Source organism: Symsagittifera roscoffensis, chromosome 1 (assembly GCF_963678635.1).
Source record: "Symsagittifera roscoffensis chromosome 1, txSymRosc1.1, whole genome shotgun sequence".
NCBI lineage: Eukaryota > Metazoa > Xenacoelomorpha > Acoela > Convolutidae > Symsagittifera > Symsagittifera roscoffensis.
This window is the reverse complement of record NC_087062.1, coordinates 14,219,750-14,245,416: the sequence shown is the minus strand read 5'-3', so window position 1 is coordinate 14,245,416 and position 25,667 is coordinate 14,219,750. Positions and strand designations below refer to the sequence as shown.

At 34.9% G+C, this 25,667-nt stretch overlaps 1 protein-coding gene across 1 annotated transcript in view; it reads right to left on the bottom strand.

Annotated features, from left to right (window-relative positions):
* Positions 1–4,955: 4,955 nt before the first annotated feature.
* LOC134847572 (EH domain-containing protein 3-like) overlaps positions 4,956–25,667 on the bottom strand; it is a 38,518-nt gene continuing 17,806 nt past the window's right edge. Inside the window, exons 2-9 of the mRNA XM_063864705.1 lie at positions 15,335–15,572; positions 14,558–14,656; positions 8,876–9,073; positions 8,334–8,527; positions 7,357–7,502; positions 6,937–7,065; positions 5,773–5,975; positions 4,956–5,274 (exon numbers count right to left, since the gene is read on the bottom strand). Coding sequence (XP_063720775.1) covers positions 4,956–5,274; positions 5,773–5,975; positions 6,937–7,065; positions 7,357–7,502; positions 8,334–8,527; positions 8,876–9,073; positions 14,558–14,656; positions 15,335–15,572 — 1,526 coding nt within the window. The remainder of the gene's footprint in view (positions 5,275–5,772; positions 5,976–6,936; positions 7,066–7,356; positions 7,503–8,333; positions 8,528–8,875; positions 9,074–14,557; positions 14,657–15,334; positions 15,573–25,667) is intronic.

Sequence of the window (25,667 nt, the reverse complement as noted above, 5' to 3'; positions counted from 1 at the left end):
TTAGTGTGAAGAGCGGATGCAGTTTCGCAATTGACTTTGACAAATACATGAATCCATCGATTCCAAAGCTGACGATTTGAGAAGAATCCATTAGTATACTAGCCGATCAAACGTCTCAGCTCAATCAATAGATGCCTCTCGATATTTTCCGGAATACTTTGTTTTAATTACGATCTACAGCGTGCTACAAAACTTTGAATAGACCATCCCTCATATATAATAGCCAAAAAACTAGGCTAATGAATAAGAATTAGGTGTTTCAATGTATTTTTTCAGTTCAATTATTTATTCAAGCGAAGTTTATGAAGTTACCCAGTCCAATTTTTCAGTTTCAACTTTGCATTTACTGGTACTATGTATGAAAGCATGTCTGAAATGCGCAGCAATGAAGGTTCTAAAAAGAGTTAAAGATTCTTATTGAGTCTGCAAAGAGAAGTTTTAAGCACGTATTGAGCGCAACTTTGATTTTCAAGACTTATTTGATGTTTTGTTTTGAATGTTGAAAGTTCATATATGCCGTTTTTTGTTGATTGTCTGCAAAATTAATTTAAATTGATCAACAATTTTTCACGATCTCAAAAAAAAACTAAATCCTCTGAAACAACTTTTTGTCCGACAAACACTTTATCCAAATTCATGATAAGTTTTCAAAAAAAACTAAATCTTTTGAAACAACACTTTGTCCCATCATTCAATTTCAAAACTACCCTTGCGATAAGCAAGGGTATTGCAGTCGCGTACTTGACTTTTTTCACGTAAATAACTATGTTGACAGAATCTTTATTTTCAAGGTCTCCATTTTCAGTACATTGAACGTTTAACAACTAGTTACTGTGTCTAGAGTTAATGCGTTAATGGATTAACTGATAAAAAAATTGATATAAACTTGCTTTTGTAGGCTTAAATGATTTTGGCCCAATTTTTGTCGGTTTATTTGCTGGCCGTTTGTTTAAGAAAATTGTGATCTAGAAAATTGAGAATTAGTTGTTTAATTCAGTTGAAAGAACATAACAAGCGCAAAAGCTTGTTTATAAACGCTTCCTGAAAAGGTTTTTTTAATACACGTTAAACCTATCAGTTTGAAAAAAAAAATTTTTGTGATTTTTTGTTAGCTTTTAAATTTTTTTTGCAGTTTTTTTTTCGAAAACCGTTTTTGTTGTCGTTTTCTGCGATACTTAATACGGTTAGCTGAACACTACTTAGTATCAAATATTTTTTGGGCAATTTCATTTCATATCCATGAAAGTTGATAGTAGAGCGTATTGTTCAAATGTTTAAAGTTTTTCTTGATTAGTCTAAAATATAATTTCCTAAATTTTCGGAAAGCTTTGTTTTCAGATTTTGACTTGAATGTTTTGTCTCGCGGATGTTGCATGATATTTAAGATGGTGTTTCTAGCAGAAATGCTTTGAAAATGATGAAATTTTGTTGTTTTTTGCACTAGCGGGTGTCTTTTTTATTTGTGATCATTTTTTTTGTCGTTCAGCTACCTTACCTTTGCGTATTAGCGTCATATTTGACAAGGTTAATGTAAATGAGTTAAAAATATTGGCTTTTAGAATTTTCTATATTTCTGCTAATTATTTTTTGTAGTATTTGCCTGAATTATTTGTAGCCAAGTTCGTTCAATGATAAATTTTTGCATTCATTTTGATTTTTGTTTGTTGCAAGCAATCGAAAATATTTTTTTGATACATCCGGACGTTCTTAATCTTTGGTTCCAATAATGATTGTTTGCTTCATTTTTTGCTCGGTATGAGATATATTTAGAGGTCAGCTCTGTGAAGAAGGATGAAATTTTAAACAATTGCGATTTTTTGACAACCAATTTAAACTTTTTATAGGCAAGATTTTTTTCTAAAGAATGTTTTGTAGCTTGAAAATTTTGGTAATTTTTAATTTTCGATAGGATTTTTTTGCGACTTTTTTTTGTAAGAGTCAAAAACACCAAATAACTACAATCTTACCATTTCATCTTGCTTAGTATTTTTCAACGTTGATTTCAGAACATCAATTTATGAGTAATTTTTTTTTTTGATTTATGATATCAATAATTATTACACTTGCGAGAGCAAGTGTCTTGTAATCGGGAACTAGACTTTTTTCCCCGTAAATAACTTTAAGACATCACTGTCGGACTTTTGTTTGTCTGCTTATGATTTGTCAGCTTATTTGCGAAATGGAAGAACTATCCTCTGCTGCCAGCGTTTTTCATTGTAGTTGCGAGTATTTTTGATTTACTCCTGTAATTAGTAAAATTAATATCCCGGTCGTTGTATGTCTACTTTGGCTTTCCTTTTCGTTTCTTTTTGCTGAAAAACTTTATTCGGCCTAAATCGTTTCGACTTCAGTTTTATCGTCTGAGATATCTTTTTTTGTTGCTTCAAGAGCAAAAAAAGATCGATTTCTTGTTGAGAAATGAAAGTAGTTTTTGTTGCAAGATATCAAAGTTTTGAAACTTGTTTCTCAAAATTTTTTGTGACAACAATTTCTGATGGCTTTTTTTTGTTTTCAAATCAATGGGTTTCTTACCACTTGTTGTCGGCTTAGTGGCCGCTCGGTAAATTCAAAAAGCTTATTTCGGTAATAACGTTTTCGGCTGTTTTTGTGAAATTATTTATTTTTCGGTAAGATTTTGTTTTTCGAATTTTTTGACTCTTACTATTTGCTAGCTTGCAAAGCTGCGCTTGCGTTGTATCGCAAATGATGGCAAACTCCGCTTAGCCTCTCTCTACAGCCTTGAATTTTTTCGAAACTCTTTCTGGTCAGTTGTATATTTTTCAGTTTTTTAATAGATTGTTAGCGGTTAGAATATTACTTGAAACGGCTTTTAGAACTTACGTTTTCTTCTCAGCTGGACAAGGCCTAGGTAGTTGAGCGATCTTTTTAACATATATATATATATATTGCCATTAATATTAACAAAGTTCACAAACAAACTTGAACGCTTCTATGCTTACTGATGCACATCTATAATTATAATCAATCGGTTGATTTCGATTCACTTTGAGCATTTTTCTAGCTTATCATTACAATTGTGACGATTATCTTACAAAGTACTCTTATCGGCCAAAGGAACACATTGAAAAGCAACGGCTCCAAAATGTAGTCTTGCGGCAGGCTAAATCGATTTAGTTTCTAGATTGAACTTAAAGTGATTGGCCAAATTTCAAGAGATTTGTTCCTCGGAAAATGTAGCAACGTAACTTTAAAAAAGTAATTGATAAATTTTTGAATACATAAAAAAATCCGTCAAATTCTCTTAAAAATCAAGAATGTTAACTATGACATGTAAACCAAACTGTTCGGTTTTGAAGTTTTTTGTTTACGAACGACTCTAAGCGTTCTATCGTTTTTATGAATAATTTTTGAAATTAGCCAAAAAGATTAGCTGGTTTATAATTGTAGGAATACGATATTTCCCCATTTTTTGTTAGCTCTGATCTCCATCAAACCTAAAAGATCAGTAAACCAATCTTGAAACAAACATTCTCTAAAGTTTCAGTATGACTTTCATAAATTACCGGTAGAATCTTTTGCAATAATTTTTGACTTATACCATCAAGACCGAAGCTGTCTTCATTCCAAAAACGTTTTAAAAAATTTATTGAACGTTATATACAAACGCTGCCCCTTGTTTAACTGTTTATTGTTCTAATTTGTAAATCTACAGTAAAAAAAACTGTAAGGTGTTCTTCCCTCGCTTTTTTCTTGATTCTTTCCATGTATAAACTTATTTGACTAAAAAGCTTTCCGCCTTGTTTTTTTTTTGCTGTACTTTTGCGAAAACCACACTCTGTGGCATGTTTAGTTGAATACCTCTTTAGATGCGTAAGTTGATTTAGAAACGGTTTTGAACTTTCTGCGGTAGAAAAAAAAAATTACTGCAATCTTTTGAGTTGAAGTGAAACCCTTTCGAGTTTTGGAAAAGAAAAATATCTTCAAATGTCATTTTCATTATGAACGTTCTAGCGCATTTTTGTTAGACGAATGACATATAGATAAAAAAATTAATTTGCAATCATTCATTTTTGATGCAGAAATTTTACATATTCTGCTCAGAGTTTCAGGCCAAACATCAGCACGAAAGATCAACTAAAAAGCATGCGTAATAATTTAAATTGCAACTTTCTTGAAGTTTGAAAATTGGAAAATCTGAAAATAATCTGCACAATATTTGCTTAAAATGAATTAAAAAAGGATGAAAATTTAAATCAATTCCATTGTTGTGAATAAAATATGTTTGAAATTGAAACCAAAAAAAATGTTGCCGAAAACTGGATTTAAATTAAGTTGAATCATTTGAAAATTATTTTTCAAGCCTCATTCTTCTATAAAACAAAATCGTTTTCAAGTCGAATGAAATCGCTATTTTCAGGTCTTTGCTCTCTGATCTGTTTTGCATTCCATTTCTTGTCAGTACGGGTAACATCTTCTTTCTTCATCAACTTTCAAACAAAATTGCTTTGTTTTTTTTTTGAACGAGAATACATTTCAATTTTGTTGCAGCAAAAAGCGAGGCTGTTTCTCATCTGTATTTTTAGGAGCGTGTTCATTGTTTGCGACAGGTTGCTCCACATATTTCGTGAGATTTTTGAAATGATTTATATCTACACAAATTAGTTTTCAAAATTATAACATGCGAAATGCATAGCGGGACCGGTCTATTATAATTGCTTTTTTGAGGGACCACTCTATGATAGTATTACCAAAACGAAGATATTCAATAGCCACAACATTTTTCGCTAAACAGCTTCAATTGCCTGTTCTAGACGTACTGTTAACTGATTGTATAAATTACAGAGATTGCATTGACCATCTAAGAAGTTATACAGTTTTCATAATTTGATAATGCCCAATATGACTGCCGTTTACTGGTCTCATAACAGACTGGTTACAGTTATTTACTGCATATATTAAACAAAAGAGTTTTATACTTCGAAAAAGTTATTTCATCATTTCTTTGCTAATGAGGGCTTGTACTGAGGGGGCAGCTCGACTTCGATGTCCAAGTAAGAAGAATTTATCATCCGACGAACCTCTTCTAGAGACTGATCAATGGAGAGTGTTAGTTGATTTCCAGATATCTTGGGAAGATTGCCGAAGTCAAATTTTTCCAGATTCTTCTTCAACTCGTGCACGTTGAGGTACTTGACGTCCAGGTCTCGCAGGAAATCCCAGAGGTTTGCCAGCACGTTTTGCTTTTTCTTCTCTTTCCCGAAGTATCCCAATTTAGTCTGCAGCTCCCTGATGATGGCGATCAGCTCTCGACACCTTAGAATTGCCAAATGATGTGTTTTATAGCAGCTCAATAAAATGCATGCAACGCGAAAGCTAGCTTAAGCTTGGATGCACTAAAAGAGCTTCAAAATTATGAGTGATTGAACTAAAAACTGATCTCTTAAACTATTTCTCCTCAGTAAATAACATATTCAATGGTTAAGCGTGTGCTTAAAGCAATTTCCGATCAAAATGTTTTTTTTCCATCAAACGCACTAGTCTCGTAAAATCACATTTTTTTCTTTCTAATAATCGATTTCAAAGAGGATACGCAGTAACATTTACTATCCAATTATTGGCGAAATTGCTGTCGTTGATATCTGTAATCAGGAAAAAAAATTATGCGCTGCATTTTTTAATGCTTTATTTTATCTTTGTCTGAATTGCCACATGAAGTTCATTCAGAATCTACAGCCGAAATTAATATAGTCAACAACTGGGCTCTAATTTAAACGTGTAGTTAAATCTTTTAGGACCTCGGTAAAATAGTACCTTTTCAGTCTGAGCTCCACGGTGTCGACCATGTTCTGGACCCTGTGCCGTTTCAGCAACAGGAAATGTCGCATCATGTTGTCGTGGAAGATGTCAATCATCTCCACATCACACTTGGACGGCAAGGGTCTCTGTACCGTGCTCACATTGAATAAGTGGAACATCTCGAAGCTGTCAAAGAACTTGGCCACCATCCAAATCACCTATGTCAGTCACTCATAAGTGACTAATAGCTTTTCTTTCATCCCATCTATCCGTTTTTGTCGACTGAATTTTTTAGATCAACCAAATTGATTTTCCAAGCTCTCTCAAATCACAATAAAGTACCGTATTTTAGCCTAATTTTTGGCGCCGCAGGCAAATTTTACAAAAAAAACGTTTTTTTTTTTTACAAATTTACCATCCCTCTTAAAATGAATATATTGGCGCCAAAGGTGCCTTTAGAAAAATTTTAGGGTCGGTCAGCAAGAACGGGTGTCCTAATATAGTTCCAAAAGGGGACCCTGGCCAGGGGGTCTAATCCTTGAGGGAGAGAAGACTAAATCCACTACTGCCTGGTCAGGGGCGGATTTAGAAGGGGCGGGACAATCCTTCTCAGAGATTCGACTTTCTCGAAAACCAAAGGATCACCCTTTGGTATTATTTTATTTCGTCAATTTTTGGCCGACCAACCGTAAAATAATTCTAAGGCGCCTTCGGCGCTGTGATATCCTACGAGGTATCTTGTTGGAAAACTAAAATTCAAAAGAATTTATTTTTGTTCTTGAATAAATAGTTTTCTCTGTTTTTAGAACTGCTGAGATCGTCTTTGGTTTTAGTTACTCTGATCTCTCCGAGTGCCAAAAAAACGCGGTTTTTTGGTCTAAATTTTTCAAAAGTGCTAGCAAACGGCACTTTAAACCTGTTTTTTTTAACAATATGCCTGCGGCGCAAAAGAATTTGTCAAAGTAGGGTCTTTATAGTGTTCTGGGAGCTTTGACATATAAAAAGGTAGACAAAGTTTTTGAAACATTTTTGAAAACCCGCTTCCCCTCGAGAAAATCCTAGATCCGCTTGGTATCACCACAAGTTATTGTTGCAGCTGATATAACGCTCAAGTTTCGTGCTAGGCAAAAAATCTTCAGTCTAGTGTCCAATTTTCAAAGGAAAAGTATTTCAACCCACCTGCATCTCAACAACGTGGCGTGAGTTCTGCTCCACGAATGTGTGTCCAACTGGCACTCTGCTCACATGCTGTAAGTCACACTTGCTCAATGCGATGCAGAATTTTCGATGTTGATTGCACAGACACTCCTGATAGCATTAACATCAAACAAACTGAACAGTGAGCAAATAGGTATTCAGATTTTTTTTGCGTGCTTTGACTGTCAAAAAGTTATTTTATCATAAATTTTTAGTCAACAATTTCAAACGTTTTTAGGAAAGTGTTTCTGGCAAATATTTTGGCAAAACACTGGGAAACCACTACGTTTTTGTTCTAAAATGTCGGCAAACCACTACTAATTTCATCTCTAGCTTCGCGATTAAATAGCGTATAGTTTCTTTTTTTCGGGTTTCTTGCGTTGTTGCGAGCCGAGGTCTCACCTGGAACAGTTCCTTGATTGCGTCGGACATACGCCAGCTATGGGCGTCCCAGACGAGGATGATGCAGTCGCACATGTTGGCAAACCACTTGATCACATCCACCATTTCATACCCATCCTTCGCCTTAGTTGACCCTTTCACTATTCCTACAAGCAATAAGCTATTATACTTACTCGCTCATAAATTTTAGGTGAATGTCAACAATCTAAAGTGCTGATTTAAAAAAGCTAATATACTTACTCGCTCGTAATTTTGATGTGAATGTAAACAATCTATGTACAGTGCTGATTTAAATTATCGGGACAAAACGAACAAATTTTGAAGTTTCGAACGCGTTTTTCTCAAATTGGGTTAAAATTAGACAAAAAAGTGAAGATAATCTTTTCTCTGAAATTCTCAACAAAAATTTTACCCCAAAAATGGATCATTTTGACTTTTTAAGAATTAATTAAGAATTACGTTGAAATCACTTTGATTAGAAAGATGCGAAAATTATATCACAAGAAGCCTTTTAGACATTCCAACAAAGTTTTAGAAGGGTTAAATCTACAAAACTTTTAAGCAAAGATTTTGGGTTTTATATATTAAAAATTACATTTCTTGGCACAGCCTGCGAATGTGCTCGTTAAGCAAGTATCATGGTAGTTGCAATTGTTTCTCATTGTAGTTTTAGGGGGGGGGGGGCAAAAGTTTTTTTCTAATTATAAATAGATTTTTTCCGACTCAACTGGTGCCTGCTTAATGATTGTCGGTTTTGTTTTCGCTTTGTAAGTTTTGTTCCGTTGCTAAATTAAAATTAAATAGTCCTGCTTGGCCTAGTATTTTCGCCCATATTGTTCGCCTAGAATTCTTGTTTGATAAAAAACAGGTATCAAGAAAATGTATGAGATTGGGTTTTTATTTTCATGTTTTTTGAGGCGCTTATTTTATCTTTTTGAGGGAGGCTTTCGTGTTGTTTGTTGTCTGCGAAAAATTACCCGGAGTGTCGACGATGTAGCAGTTCTCGAGGATTGCAGCTCCACTGACTAAAACGTGGTAGAGGTTCTCGAGGAAGTCACTTCCGAATTGGTTCAGTTCCCTGAAGGGTCTCTTCGGGTCTGAGACCAGATTGCGACCACTCACTCGTTCATCCTTGTTCGCTTTATCAATGATCGAGAAGCCATTTGTGGACCTGCAAATAAATGCCCACTGCTTTTTCTGAAGGATCTTTCAAACATTTGATTTTAGGCATTTAAGGATGTTGAGCACTTAATTTTAAAAACGATTATAGGCAAAGCTTGATCAAGGACAGTCTTTATAATTCATTTACTTTGAACCTCAAAATTATTTTCGAAAAACACATCAATTAACAGTTGCATTTATTTGTTGCCGTTTTAACTCTGCTGTTAACGATTCGTTAGCACTAATGTATTTTAATCAGTTATTTTAAACCACAATACACCAGATTACAAAACTCACTGCTTGTGAGAACGGGGTAGTATACTTTTTGCAATGAAAATAAGAGCCGCCATGTTGTTACCGTTCGGGACTGACGATACTGCCCGTGTACTTTTTGTCGCCCAGGAGGAAGTTGATGAGGCTGGTCTTGCCCGTGTTCACCTCCCCTATCACCAGCACTATTGGCTTGTGTCTGAAGAAGGTCTCGTTCAGCTGTGGTTCCACCAGCTCAAAGTACTTCAGCTGTTCTTCTATTTTGTGAGGTCGAGTGTTGTACAAACTAAACGCACAACGCCAATATAATCTCGAGAATTTAAGTGCTATTAGCTCAATATTTTAGAAGGCGCCTTTCATTTGAGTTTTATGGAGCGGGTTCCAATGTCTGAAAGAGGTGTTTTATCTATTTTGCTAATTGGTATGAGGTTTCCCGGATCTGAGGTTTCTCGAGAGGGGGGGGGGGCATTTCTAAAAAAAGGTTCAAAAAATTTGTCACATATTTTAGGTAGAGGAAATTGGTTTTCCGAACTCTCCCAAATCACTAATAAGACCCTATTTTGAATATTTTTTCTGTCCTACCGGTAATTTGTTTTGCGTTGCTTCATAATTAGTATATATAGGCTCTCTTAGAAAAGTGCTAGGGTCAGTCAGACAAAAATGGAGGTCTTAAAATAGTACCACGGAGGGACGAGGGAAAAACTAATGTTACAAAAACCAACATCTGTTCAGATATTTTTAAGCGAGGAGTTTTGAGCAAATTCGCCTTTTATCTTAGTTGCGTTAACTTCCGAAAGAAAGACTTGAACAAATTTTTTTTATCTAAGTTAATGTGTTTTTTACGATTCACTATTTTTCTATCAATTTGGTTGCTTTGCTGGTAACAGATTTATTGTAGGAGTGCTGAAGTTTTGCAGTTTTTTTCTCTTTGGAGTTGCATTTGTTTGACATCGGTTTTTCTTTCATTTTTTTCTTTTCACTCGAATTACTGCGTATAATTTTGTTATGCTAGCTTTTATTATTCAAGTCTGTAATTTGATATTCAAACTAATATTTACGACCTCTTTGCTAAGGCCATGAAGTTATAGTGCTCCAATAAGTCAGATTTTGATCTAATTTTTCATGCTTCATGACATTTTGATACATTTGCTTTTTAAATGTAGCAATTTTTTAGTGCTTAATGTAAAAACACCTTTCATGCATTTTATAAAAGCTACATAAATGCATAATCATAAAATTTTAAAAATGTTTTTTTTTAAAAGATTTCATATGCCTTACTAAGTTTGAAGTATTACTATATTACTACATACTTTAACCATCATCTTCATTCTATCTAAAAATTTTTTTTTTGGAAAATTTTTGGAAAATTTGGACCTTTTTTTGGAAAATTTTGACAAAAAATTGAGTTTTTTCGGTCCGCGCTCCCCTTCAATGTTGGTATATATTGCGCCGAAGGCACCTTAACATCATTTTAGGGTTAGTTAGCCAAAAATTGATCCCATAAAATAATACCAAAGGGAGACCCTTTGGTAGGTGAGGTGGTCGAATCCCTGAGGGAGGGAGGCGTCCGCCTTCCCTAAATCCGCCCCTGGCTCTGAGCACTTAGTGTGTAGGAGAGCCAAATTTGATAAGACCTCCATTTTTTCAAAAATGGAGGTCTTAAAATAGTACCACGGAGGGACGAGGGAAAAACTAATGTTACAAAAACCAACATCTGTTCAGATATTTTTAAGCGAGGAGTTTTGAGCAAATTCGCCTTTTATCTTAGTTGCGTTAACTTCCGAAAGAAAGACTTGAACAAATTTTTTTTATCTAAGTTAATGTGTTTTTTACGATTCACTATTTTTCTATCAATTTGGTTGCTTTGCTGGTAACAGATTTATTGTAGGAGTGCTGAAGTTTTGCAGTTTTTTTCTCTTTGGAGTTGCATTTGTTTGACATCGGTTTTTCTTTCATTTTTTTCTTTTCACTCGAATTACTGCGTATAATTTTGTTATGCTAGCTTTTATTATTCAAGTCTGTAATTTGATATTCAAACTAATATTTACGACCTCTTTGCTAAGGCCATGAAGTTATAGTGCTCCAATAAGTCAGATTTTGATCTAATTTTTCATGCTTCATGACATTTTGATACATTTGCTTTTTAAATGTAGCAATTTTTTAGTGCTTAATGTAAAAACACCTTTCATGCATTTTATAAAAGCTACATAAATGCATAATCATAAAATTTTAAAAATGTTTTTTTTTAAAAGATTTCATATGCCTTACTAAGTTTGAAGTATTACTACATTACTACATACTTTAACCATCATCTTCATTCTATCTAAAAATTTTCGAAGCGAGCAGGGGCGGATCCAGAATTTTCTCGATGGGCCGCCATGTTGTTCTCGAGGGGCCGCCATGTTTCAAACAATTTTTGAAAATTTTGACTTGTTTAGGTCGACCAAAATGATTTCCAGGTCAAATGCCGTTTTTGGACCTTTTTTTGGAAAATTTTGACAAAAAATTGAGTTTTTTCGGTCCGCGCTCCCCTTCAATGTTGGTATATATTGCGCCGAAGGCACCTTAACATCATTTTAGGGTTAGTTAGCCAAAAATTGATCCCATAAAATAATACCAAAGGGAGACCCTTTGGTAGGTGAGGTGGTCGAATCCCTGAGGGAGGGAGGCGTCCGCCTTCCCTAAATCCGCCCCTGGCTCTGAGCACTTAGTGTGTAGGAGAGCCAAATTTGATTATGTTTTCAACGCGATATAAAAGTACAAGAAGTTATTGTCTGATGAGATCAATTTAAATTTTATTTGCAAGCTTTTCAGACGTTATGCGAGCAACAAAAAAAGATTCCCACAAGTGGTGAAGAGAGAAAGAGAGAGAGACTTCTTAGCAAAACGTGGGATAATGACCCTCTTCGCTGTTAAACTTTTCCGAAGAACAGAAGTTTCAAATTGTTTTTCTCGATGGTGTGAAAAAGTGTTTGATATATTTTTGTAGTTCAAAAATTTTTTTACGCTTGCGATTAGCAACCGTTATCAAACTGGAATATAGACTTTTTTTGGGTCAACAACTTGTTTAAGAGAACCAATTGTATCTTGGTTCATAATGAATTCAAACTTTTATGCATTACCGGCCAACTTAGCCTGAAGATATGGCTGGAGAGACAAAGTTCCTGGGTTCGAATCTGACCAGGGCTTGTTTTTTTTTCAAACGGGAAATTTTCTGTTTCAAATGAAATTGTCGGCCAATTATTTGCCTGTTTATCTGATGTCAGCCTAGTTGTCACATCTTGAAAACGTTTTTTTTTGCTGAGTGCGTTTTTCCTTAATATTGCCTTAGAACAACAAACAATTTGAGAAAGCCTCTCCACATTTTTCATGCGGATTGTATGTTTACCAAATGGTTTCTTTTCCATTATTTTAATTAGTTTAATATTCCCTTATAGAAAATTATTTCCTAATTCATTGAAAATTTTTTTCTCAGAATTTTCTACTGTTTTTCAAACAGGGGTATCAATTGAAAAACCTTCTACTCCCCTATGTGCTTGTATACTCACTTAGAGTCTATTTTTACTTGAACCCTCTGTCTGCAGCCTTCGAAAATGCCTGTGGGGAATATTTGACCCTTATATTTGATTTTTTTTCTCAAAAAAACCTGTGTAAAATCTAAGTTTTTGTTTCAACAAATAGAACGGTTTCGAAAAGCTCCTTGCATAAACGGCTGCACCAACATTTTTTAAACAAAAAGTTATCGCACTCGGAAAAGTCAAAACTTGGATTTTGACCTTTTTTAAAAAAAATTTTTTGACATAATTTCTCGAGAACTACCCTCCCAGATCTGAGATTATGGGTTCAATCGAAATTACAGTTTGAGTGAAATCTTCTGCATAAGCTGCTACTCTTTATTGTTTTACACACAAAAAAGCTATGATTCTCGGAAATGTCATTTTTTTGGACTTTTTGCTAACTAGCTTTTTGGAGTTTTTTTCGCTATTTATCCTGTCAAATCTGATATCATAGTTTTAATCGAAACAGCAGAATTCTTTATAATTGGCTATGCCCAGTTTGTATAAGAAAGAATTATGGCTCTTCTACAAGCCGAATTTTTCAAGCTTCGACAGTTTTTTGACTTAACGCGAAATGGGAATCTTCTTCACTTGAGCGGCACCAACCTGCTCTGTGCAGGGAAAAGTATGGATTTTAGAAACCGTTTTGACCGTTTTTAAGAATTTTTAACCGTTTCCTAGAAACTTTTGATTTCTGAAACCTGACGCAATGAAATCTTTGTTGAAAAGTTCAAGTGAAAGAAACAGTTGCGATATTAGTTCCTGCAGATGCCGGGGCTGCCTAATTTTTTGTAAGAAAAATGTTATCTCCTTGGAAACATTTATTAACTCCATTTTTTTCACTTATTTTAGGAGAAAAACAGCTGAGTGAGCTCTAATTTTTGAGATCAAATTTTTCGTGCCGCATCAGTATAGCAAACTCATTTAGAATCAAACACATACCTCCAGCTTTAACTGGGCCCACAAGTTTTGCATTTTGATTCTTAGAGAGCGTATTTTGAATTCTTCTTAGCAAATTATAGTGATTTGAACTCTAAAAAGGCATCGAAGGTCATATTGCAAAAAGTTAAGTTTAAACGCACATATTTTTAAAAAACTTTTTATAAATTTTTTTAAAAAAAATCACACGACTTGCATACTGAGAAATCTCGTCGTTCATTAGAAATTTAAAAACATCAAACTTATTCTAGGGAATGATTTTAGGAGAAGTTTTCAAAAAAACCTATAGGAGCAGCACTGTGAGCTAGTATTTGTGAACAGGGGCATGTTGAATACGAATTTTATTTAAAGTTGTGTCAAATTTTTTTCTTAGATCAAACCAATTGATTTCCCGTGCTTTCCCATAAAACAAAAATATAGCCAAAGACGGATCGAAAAACATCATTGAATGTAAGGAAACAAAAAAACTGGCGTATTTTTGAAAATTTTAATTTTAGAATTTAAAAGTAACAATTATATAGCTCTAACCCTCTTCGAATATCAAAAAGAATTTATTATTTACTCTTTCTTAATGAAACTATTCTAAATTGAAAAAAAAAAACTGGATTAATAAGTGAAAGTTTCCTTCCGCTGGGAAATCTAAAAATTAAATTTCTTTTTCGAAACAAAGTTGTCCACTTCGTATTCGTATTTTGAAGGTGCAATTTACTTAATTTTCAGCTGATGATTTTAAATTGAACTCAAGTGCATATATACCTAAGCGAATTCATAAATGCATTAGCGTGTTTGAATGCATATCTGTAGTTATTAGAGCAATTTAAGACTTTTTCCTGGAAAAAGAACAAAAGGAAAAATTCAACCAGACTCAAATAAGAGTCTTCACTGTGTTCATCGACTCTTAATAAACACCCGTTTTTGGGCAATCAATATAATTTTTTCAAAAAAAATAGCTCCTTTGAAATTTAGTGTACATTGGCACCGAAAAAAAAGCATTTTGAGAAGGATTGGACGTCAAAAAACGGATGTTCTAAAACAGTACTAAAAGGAGAGACCTGAGAAAATAAAAAATATTTTTAAAAAATTCTACAACCGTTTTGATCCACCCTGATAAAAAAAAGGTTTCGATTGCAATTTTTTTTGGTTGTCTTAAATTTTAAAACTGTGATAGAAAAACATCTCAAAAACAGTTCTTCAGACTCAGATTAGCTAAGTTTCTGGTGAAATCTGCACAATCCTTTCACAGACAAGATAACGGTTTTCAGATTTTTACTAACTCGTGCAGCTTCTTCATTTTTTCGTCCACATCTTCATCCACGAATGGCTCGAACTCCTTAAATGCGTTGCAATTCGAAGATGTGGCGTACAGTTTCTCCCTAAAACATCAGAATTATTTCAAACCAAGATGAGAAAAATTTCTAGTTCATGTAATTTGATCAAATCGAAACAAATAGTTTATCTTCCGATGTTTATCATGTTGACCGTTACCAGTGGCGTGCACAGAAATTTTTCTAGTGGTGGGTGGTTTTTCGGAGAATTTTGATAAGGATCAAAATTTCTACCCGAAATTTCTATAATGACCTAACTTTTCTGTGCCGCAAGCAAAATTTTCAAAAAAAGGCCAAAAAAGGCGGTTTTAGGCACTTTTTGGAAAATATTTGACTAAAAAATTGCGTTTTATTTGGCGCGCGCTCCCTCAAAATTAGTTACATTGGCATCAACGGCGCCTTTGGAAAATATTTGAAGTTGATCAGACAAAAATGGATGTAAAGTTATACCAAAGGGGGCCCTTTTGAAAAATTTGGCAACCAGAATTAAGGGGGGATTGGCGGTCTGCCCCCCCCCCCTCGGCACGCTACTGACCGTTAGTTAAGACGCATGATTTATTAGGGTTATTTAAATTGTGATTTTATTTTGGTTGCATTATTTGTTCCAGGAGTCAATCGTTTTTGTCAACAATTGTAAGCAAATTCAGCAAAAATCTAGAAATTATTGCAGGAGTTAACCGCAGTTTCCATACATTCTTATGAACAACAATTTATGTCATGAATAACCGTCTAGGTCTGTTGTCTGTGATTTTCGTGTTGTCGTTGCTTGTTGGCTTCGTGGCTACAACTGCCATACTAGTGGAGTCGTGCTCTATCCCGGATCCAGCCATCGATCGCTCCCGGTGGTCCGAAGGGACCTGACTCTGGGTTTTCGGACTGCCTTGGACTGCAGTCAACATCTTAGTCGAGTCCTGGTGACTCAACGCTGTCTGCCAATCGGCCGAAGTGTTCGGTGACTCTGCTCCTGAAATGTACAAATCTGTGAGCTGTGTTCAATTTTTTGACGAATGATCAACTTCATGCTGAAGTTTGTAGTTTTTGTTCTGAACACCCTCGAAGAGTGGGAAAAAACTACAGCATAGGGTCCGGTTTTCTTAAAAATTTTTCGCGCCAGTTTTGACTAGCTCAAGAAACCTCGTAGATAGTCAAGTTTGCTATCGTATTCAAACCCTTATTACCTGTTGTTCGGGATCTAAAAAATGTTTCAAAATTTTTCTGTGTCAAAAAAACTGGAGCCTTTTCGATTTTCACACTAAATTAGACCTCGTTTTAATTTTACGGCAAGTTTATTTTTTTAAATGATTTTTTGCAATTATTATTTCTCCGTCCTACAGTTTTCAAAGTAAATTAAAAAAAAGATTAAAAATTTCGTAAAATATTTATCGATTTTTTTTTTTGCAAAATTTCAATCATTCGTCTTTGTTTTTGAATTTCTTTTATTGAATAATTTCGGTCGCCGATGGTTAATAGTTTGAATTTTTTAATCGTCTGAACCCATGACATAATTAGAAACTTTTTCAAAGAGTGTGGGTGAAAAACTGTGTTGCTTTTTCTTGAACGCCAGCCTTTTTGATTTCTATGATACTCCAGCTCTACTTTGACAAGTTTATTCGCAGCAAGTGATTTTAAAGCATTCTTTTAACGCTTTAAATTTTTATTTTAAAAATTTTATCTGTTTTCTTGCAATTAATTTGTGATAAACTCATGCAGTTCACTTACATAAACTCTGGGGCAGGGGCGAACTTAAGGGGTTCGACCTCCTGCCGACCCAAAGGGTCCCCCTTTGCACTTTTTTAAGATATCCATTTTCGGTACCAATTTATACAAATTTTGAGGGGGAGGTCAAAATTTTTCAAAACAGGGTCTTTTTAGCGCTTTGGGAGAGCTCGGGGAATCAATTTGGCGCAACTCCCATAACCCTCCCCCCCCCCCTCCCCCCTCGAGAAAAACTTAGATCCGCCCCTGCTTTGGGGCTCTTTTTCTCTTCCCCTACCTCACACGAGCATCCGTTTTTTGGTGTAACGAGGGGTTTCACAAGGCTTCATTTGTCGACATGTCAATTTTCATACTGATCGGACAATGTGAACAATATATTTACTTGAAAAAATTGCAGGTTGGAAGGGGAGAAGGAAAAAGAGCCAACTCTAGATTTGGTCGATTTGGCAGAATGGATGCTCTCAAACAGCACCAGGATATTCTGTTTTCCAATCTTTGAAAAATACCATAGTTTTTGTTAACCTGCATGGCTATTCGCTTATTTACCCTTGCGATTAGCAAGGATAGTGCAACCGGTACCTGACATGTCCTGTAAAAAAAACTTTATTAACATGTTACAGTACCTCAGTAGTTACTTTATAAGCATAACATTTCCTGGTACTTCTTTTAGCTCATAGGTAACGCCAGGGGCGGATCTAAGATTTTCTCGAGGGGGGGGGGGGCGGATTTTCAAAATTTTGACGACCTTTTTTTTCTAGGTCGACCAAATAGATTTTCCGAGTTCTCCTAAAGCACTAAAAAGACACTGTTCTGGCCAAATTTTCTGCGCCGCAGGCAAAATTTTGAAAAAACAGTCCAAAAAAGGCGTTTTTAGGCGTCTTTTGGATAATTTTGCCCGAAAAATTGCGTTTTTTTGAGGCGCGCTCCCCCCTCAAAATCAGTACATTTTGGCGCCGAAGATGCCCTTAGAAAAATGTTAGGGTCCGTCACCAAAAATAGATATCTCAAAATAGTAAAAAAGGGGGCCCTTTGGTTCGGCAGGGGGTCGAATCCCTGAGAGGAAGTGTCCCCCCCCCCCCCCCAAATCCTCCCCTGGGTAACGCTCAAACTTGAGACGACCAAGTATTAGTGGTTCGAATCCCGCCGAGTAGCCTTCTTTCTCTAAATTGAAAATTTTCTGCTGGGATAGTTTCTGCTGTCGGGCTGTCCTCGTTCTTTTTATCGACAAACCTTCCACGTCGAATTATTTATCTGATTTTTTTTCTGAATTTTTCAACAATGTGGCAAATTATGTTTGAAGAAACTCTGCTCAAGATATAAGAAACAATTTTTTTTAATTTTAGTTTCTTTTTTTTCGCTTTGCTTCTTTTCTCATTTTCGTTACAGGAAACGGATCTACTTAACAATATCCCCCCCCCCCCTATGGTACCTACTTAAGAATCTCCACCCCTTTAAATAAATACAGTAAATTAGCACTGAGCTTTCTATTGAGAATTATAATTTTTCTGCATTCTGATTGGTTGAAAAATCGACCATTTTAACCTACTTAAGATTCTCCCCTCCTTTCTTGAAAGGGGTGGAGATTGTTGAGTAGATCCTAAAAGCTTTTTCTTTTGGACAAATAATTCCATCGCCTGTGTTTTGAGTTGGTGGCGTCCCTCATGCTTGAAGGACCGAATGCTTGAAATTAATTTTAGCTTACTTTCCGCCTATCAGAATTGAGTATTCAAAATCTCAAAATAAATCGTGAAAATCTCAAAGTAAGAAAATAAATCCAGGCCATTAGTGTTAATATTGACCGATTGGATAATAAGCAGATGCGTTTTCAAGACTGAAGATTTCGTAGATTTTGACCTCATTAATTTTGATAATTATTTGAATCGTATTGGGTTGTAACCCGCAATTCGTAATTTTTTTTTGTTGTTTTCCACTGACTTAATACATTTTCTGTTAATATTGACTTCGATTTTGTGAGAAAGGCATTTAGCCAGTAGAAACGCTTGGCGATTTTGATTGGTTGAAATTTTTCAAGCATTCGGTCCTTCAAGCATGAGAACCCTCCCCTTTTGAGTTTGTTAAATGAGATTTCAAGATTTCAAGTGGCAACACAAAAATGCTCAAGCGTGGCTAGTCTTGAAAAGCTTTGTTTTTTTGACGTCTATATTTTGGAGTAGGCTGCTCATGGGGTCTTTTCTGTTAACTGGCCCACAATTTATCTTTAGACTAATTTGAACATTTGATCATAATGCTTGATTCTGATTGGATGAAATTAACAAATCATGGGAACGAAACCTGAAGCTTAATTTGAAACATATCAGCTCATTCAAAGTCTTGGTAATTTTGGGCCGCATAACAGAAAAGACCCCACTTGAAAAGAGCTTAAATTCTGCACTCATGGGTCATTATCTTTGCCATTACCATGTACTGGTTGCAAATTGCTTGGAGTTGGGATGCGACTCCTGTTGTTGCCTCCATAGTCTGCTCCTTCTGATGTTGCTGTTGTTCTTGTTGTCTTTCGCCTAGTTCCACCAGGAGAGGGGTTGTTATCCTTACCATGCAGATAGTCACTTATCTGCGCACCACTCGCAGAGCTGAAGAAGTCCTTTGTTAAGAAAATATGACAGAAGCTTCAAACTGCAAAATAACAGCGGCGCCGAGATCCCGCTCAAAAACCGCTCAAGATATGAGCGGTTTGAGCGGTTTTTCAGCAAGATTTGAGCGGTTTGGGCGGTTTTTTGGAAAAACCGCTCAAACCGCTCAAATCTTGCTTATAAAACCGCTCAAAAACCGCTCATTTCTTGCGGTGATTTTTGATCGGTTTTTCAAGCAAGATTTGAGCGGTTTTTGAGCGGTGTTATAAAGAAAATCGATTAAAACCAACAAAAAGGCCTGGAAAAGTAATGTGACCCGGGTTGACCTCCCCACACCGCAAAAGCTTATCATACCGTACAATTATCTCCCCTTATCAATTTAGGGGGGGGGGGGTAAAATAATGTGTTTTCATAAATCAACTTTGAGGGCAAACTAAATTGATATAATTAATCAAAAAAATTAATTCAAAAATAACTATGAAATAAAATTTAGTTAATAAACATAACAGTAAGAAGATTTCTGTATTTGTTGAGTTTTTTTGAAAGTCATCCCCCACACACTATGTAAAGTATAAAATGATATATTTTGCAGATATATTTCGCGTTAATAGCGCGAAACATATCGCACCTTAATTGTCCCAAATTGGCAATATTTAAACCCCCATAAGTTTACAACAACTATGCTCTTACATCAGAGCAACAATGTTCCGACTGCACTGCCCCTTAATCCAAATTGAAAAATTTTTAAGTAAAGGAAATACTGAAACACTATAAATTCAGGACAAGAAAAAAGCTGGCCTGTGAAAAATTGAGTAATACAAAATTAGTACGAGCAATCAGCTAGCCTCAACTCAATTTGGAACGATTTTGTTGCGCGGGATAATTCGCAAAACATAAGCAATTCGCGAAACATGAGCAATTCGCGTTAGGTTTATAGCACTATGAAAATAATATGGGGGACGAAAAAAAGACCCAAATCTAGATTTGGTCAATTTGGCAAAATGGATGCTCTCGAATATCACCTGGGTTTTCTATTTTCCACCTTTTTAAAAACACCATAATTGTTCTTAACATGTATGGCTTTTGGCTTATTTACACTTTCGATTAGCAACGGTAGAACAAAACAGGGTACTAGATGCTCTCCCATAAAAAACTTTAATAACAATTAGTTCCTCAATTATCTATGAATTCATGATACTTCTTTTAGCTCGTAGGTAATGCTCAAATTTGGTACGACCAAGTGTTTTGGTTTCGAATCCCGCCGTGGAGCCGTCCTTCTCTAAATTGAAATATCACTGCTTTGATAGTTTAAGTTGCTGGGCTGTTGTTTTATTTTTTATCGACTAAGCTTCTACATTGATTTTGTTATCTGAATTTTTCTCAAATTTTTAACAAAATGGCAAGTTAACTTTGAAGAAACTTGGCTCCCTTATTTCCAAGTTAAGAAACAATTTTTTGATTTTTTTTCGCTCTGCTTCTTTTCTCTCTTTTTTTTCAGGAAACTGAAGAATGAAGCTTCATGTCTTAAGCCATCTCAAGTATTGGGTTTTTTTATCCGCTCATAACTATCAAAATCTGTTTTGTTTTTAGACGATTGTTTCCATCGCTTGGCATTTGAGTTTTTTAATCGCCTTCAAGGTTTCGAGTGGTAGACAAAACAAGACTCCTCGGATATTAGAGCAAAGCCCTAAATGTTCCGACTGCACCTTAATCCATATAGAATATGGATTAAGGAAAAAAGTATATTAAAGTAATGACGAACTGTGATTCGAATGCGGAAAAGTTATTGCGTGTATACAAAACAAGACTGCTCGTATATCAAGGAAAAGCCCTGAAGATTCCGACTGCTTCTTAATCTATATCGAGTTTGGATAAATAAAACATAAATAGTTTTTGGAAAAAAAATGTTGAACAACTATCAATTTTGGGCAATGCCAAAGATCAAATGTGAGAAATTGAGTCATAGAGAATTAATACACCAATTAGCTAGCGTCAATTCAATTTGTGCCAATTTTGTTGTGCGGGATAAATTGCCACACATACATAACTAGGGTTACGCTTAAAGCATTATGAATTGAATTTTCAAAGCGCGCATAAATTAGTTCAGAGCATAGCCAAATTAGGAATTTTGCCAGAAGTTTGCCAGAACTCCCAGAACTTGCAAAAAAAAGATAGGAGGCAGAATATCTTTTTTGATTTGATTTTAGGGAATCAATATCTGCAATAGGGAATGAAAACTTTTAGTTAAAAATTATGATATCGACCACCGAAAATTGACTGAATAAAAAACCACACCAATTATGAATATTCCGTTTTCTTCGGACCAGAAAAAGACCACAGGAAAAGTATCTTTTTGAGTTTGAGCTCAGGATAGCCTAGAAAACAAATTTTTTGTGGATGTGAAGCTTATTTCCAGTGTCACGTTCTTTGCCAGTGTCAAGTTTTTCAGGGAAGCGAGTCGTAGCATTCCCGTTCCGTCTGCGCTTTAACTGCTGATCTCGAGATTTTGGTATATGAAATTGTAACAAATTTTTTGACAAAAAGTTTAGGCGGATAAAATCAAACTATAAGTATATTGAAATTTTAGTCAAGTATGGAGGTGACTGGTAAATAAAACGATAGTTTTTATAACAGTTGTCGTTTTATTTACCAGTCACCTTCGTACATGACTAAAATTTTAATACTTAAAGTTTGATATTGTCCGCCTAAAATTTTTTGTCAAATAATTTGTCACAATTTTATTTACCAAAGACTCGAGACCAGCAGTTAAAGCGCAGTCGGAACAGAACTTGCTACGACTCGCTTCCCTGAAAAACAGAACACTTTCTTCGTTACAAGTCGAAGGACTGAAGTGAAACATCGTGAATGAGAGGTTTTTGTTATCACAAAGCAGCAGCACATAGCACACGTGAATATAAAACTCGGACAAATGGGTTTGTAAAGAAACAACAACAAAAATTGTACCGTAATTAAGTGCCATAGTAATAAAAATCACACTGAAAAAAATTTATGCATACTATAGGTGAATCGTTAATAGAGTTCAACATGTAAAAGAAGAAGGTTTTCGAAAGCTTAATTTTTGACTTGAATCTTCTGTGTCAGAAAAAAAAGACTTTCAATTACCCTTAACAGTTTTTGTTACAGATTTCGAAAAACGAGAATATTTCAAATGCGTGCCTGAAACACTCTATTTGATATGTGCTCGAACATTTACAAAAATACCAAGCTTAATTGTGCGAATAGCTCTATTAATTTTATAGTGTAATTGATTATCAGAAAGAAAAACACTCAAAATAAAAGTTAGTAATGTTTTACTCGTAAATTTCAAATGTAGTATCCACAGTGTGTCTGCTGTGATGGTGGTGATGGTGGTGATGATGATAGTGATGAACTCCTAGATGCAATTCTTTTCTGCTGCTTTTTCGTCTCTGCAGAACCTGTCTCACATCTCCATCATCTCTTCTTAGTTCTGACACAAGTTCTTTTCTGCTTTTAGAAACCAAAAACTTAAGAGTTCAGAAAAGCTCCATTATCCCGTTCCCATTTGTCCATTCAGAATATTCGACCCATTTCATAGAATAAATCAACAAATCAAAATCAAAGCTCAAGTTAGAGAATCCGAGTTTAAGTTATAACTCCAAAAAGTTGGCATGGTTGCTTTATTGTAAATAAAGTTATCTAAAATTAGCAGGAACCAAAAACCGTCAGCCGATTTGGGGGGGGGGGGGGGGGGTGGGGGGAAGGAGGCGGATATTTGTGGACTTCCCACTCTCAGGAATTCAACCACCTTCCGACCCTAAGGGTCCCCCTTTGTACTATTTTGAGATATCTAAATGACTAGAAGTTTTCTAAAAGCGCCTACATACTAATTTTGAGTGGGAACGCGCGCCAAAAACGAGCATTTTTTTGTTCATTTTTTTCCAAAAGCTTCCTAAAAACGCCTTATTTGGCTTGTTTTTTCAGATATTTAGTCAAAATAGTAGAAATTTTGGTCAAAATAGGTTTTTTAGATTTCGGAGAGCTTTGAAAGTTAATTTGGTTGACCTAAGAAAAGGTCGACAAAATTTTCGAAATTTTTTGAAAATCCACATCTCCCCCTTGAGAAAATCCTAGATCCGCCCCTGCCAAAAACTGAAAGAAATTTTTTAATATTTAATTGACTCAAGCAGAAAGAGGTCCTGTCAATTCCCAATCATGTCTCTTCTTTTTCTAATGTTTTTTCTCGGTCTTTTTACTGTCGTAACTCTGACTCCGTTTAGGCTTACTGACACTTCGGCCTCTGTCCATGTTTTGCTTCGACTGCTTCTTCCACAGGAAGTAAGCCTCGCCATATCCACTCTTCTCAGCTTCCGATCGTCTAGCCTACTGGTTCAGTTTGTTGAATGATATTATAATTGCTCTAATTCAATCAAGTATATGACAACATATAGTGTCCTTAAGAGATTGTAACAACAGAAAAACGCCATTCAATGCAAAACGTCCGAAAGTTGTTTCCGAAAAATTATTCCAAAGTTTGCTTGGTTTTCTCCGCACTTCAGCTGAATAACTACAGAAGTTTTTTTTAAATTCCATTTTTAGGTTTTGGTTTTTACTATCCCGTATGCCTATTTTTTTTCAACATCAAGTTTGATCAAAATTAACGGTTTCTGTTAACTGGTTATCAAAATGCCAGTTCTCACCATCTGCAATTTTTTTTTCGACAGCGGTGAAATTCGGAGAGAAACAACCGAGTATTGATATGTTGTTTTAATAAATAATCCAGATTTTTAATCAATTTTATAACATTTTAACTCATCATATAAGAGTAGTAAATCACGCCTGTTGAAAAACTATTACAGATGGAGAAACTGGCATTTTCAGACCCACAAAAAAAGTGTACTTGAAACCTTCAAAGAGGGCAGCTATAATGATTTTCTGAAAGTTTTTTGACAATCACTCCAAATAAGCTGGTCAAAAGTAATATTGACAGTAAGCATTTCAGAGACTAAAAATCTGAAATTTTGGTTTAGTTTGAATTCCTAGTGTAATTCCAAAACTGTTGTAAACAGTTCAACGGAAATTTAAATTTGTCTTGATTTTGCTATCAACAGAACTTTTTCCTCGCTTGTTAACAAACTTAGCACACTTTTGGGCATTATTTTATGTAGTTAAAAATCAAACGATTGCTTAAGTTGCTTCAAGTTTAAGAAAAAACATAGCCAACTGACTGTTGGAAAAGATTCAATGAACGCAAGTAAACAGAAAAAGATACTGACTTAATTTTTGAAAAAATCTCAACTTTCGCATTCAAAGAAAAAAAGAGATGCTCTTTTCAATTTGCGTTTTTTTGATAAATTTAACCTAATTTGAGAAAACTGGAAAACAAATAAAAGAAAAATTTTTATTTCGCTGGGAAATCTAAAAATCGATTTCCACATTCGAAACAAGAAATTGATCACGTTTTTCTTAACTTTTGCATTGCACTTTTGCTGTTCGATAGTGGAGTTTGCCTTCCTTTTAAAAATGGAAATGAACTGAACTTTAAAACAATTCAAAAATAAGACCTCAAAAAACTAAATTTCAGCCAGAACAAATTTTGGGACTTTTTCTGAAAAAATCATCGCAACCTAAGAGTCTCAACTACTTTCATCGGCTCCTAAAAATATGCATAAAAAAATTGCCCGAAATGAAAGACTATCATCTTTTAATAAGAATTAGTCAAAAAGCGCAACTTTGCAGATTTGTTGAGAAAAAAAGGGTTGCATAAAAATTGTGTTCAAGTTACCGTCCTTGATTCGCGAACAATATTTCGGATGCGGAAAAGTATCGAATTTTGACGCCATCTTGAAAATAGTTTGCATTTTCTAGTTATTGTAAGTAGACAAAAAAAGACCTGTGGACATGCTGACCCCTTAAATATCTCATTTCCAATCCAACAAAAAACAAGAATAGTTTTTAAAAACGAAGATATTGAAATATAGCAATTGAAAATCAGCATTAAAACAGTGGAAAACTCGCAAATAAATTTAGTTCTCGATGAAATTTACTTCTAAAGCAAGTGGTTTGATGGACTACAATGAGCCTCAATTGTTTTTGTGGTAACCACATCAAATCATCATAGTATGAAAAAGAAGTATTCAAATATATCATAAAAGGTGTTCAAATACCAATGGTATACTAAAACAAACTAAGCTAGGTTGAAAAAATAAAAGTAAAAGGTTGAAATAAAAATGAATTTTGTCCAAAGAGAAATTTAGGTGACGCGAAGTTCAATGGATTTCGGTTAGAACACAACTGACAGGTATCTAAGTAAGTGCTAGAGATCAAGGTTAGTCGAACAAAAGACACGATCACAACATTCCCCAATGCAGGATTAATTTATATCTGAACGTGAAATAAGTAGCCAAAATTACACATTTACTCCACTCGCCCTTCACCCACGTGATCCGAAGTTTGCTACAAAAAGAATCCAACTTACAGCACCAATATACAAAAGAATATACAAGTGTACACGGAGATGAATATGAACTACAATTTACAAGCTACACACAACTCATTAAAGATATATACAAAATTTATAAAGAAAAAGAGATTAGACAAAACTTTTTGTGTACATTTGGGGATAAAAAAATATAAAAAAAATAAAAAAAATTGAACTAACTAAATTTAAAAAAAAAAACTTTGGTCTAAAAGCACCGCTAATGTGCCTACTAACGAGTAAAGCAAACTATAGTACTTAAGATTGCAAGCGAATAGAATTTACCAATGGTAAA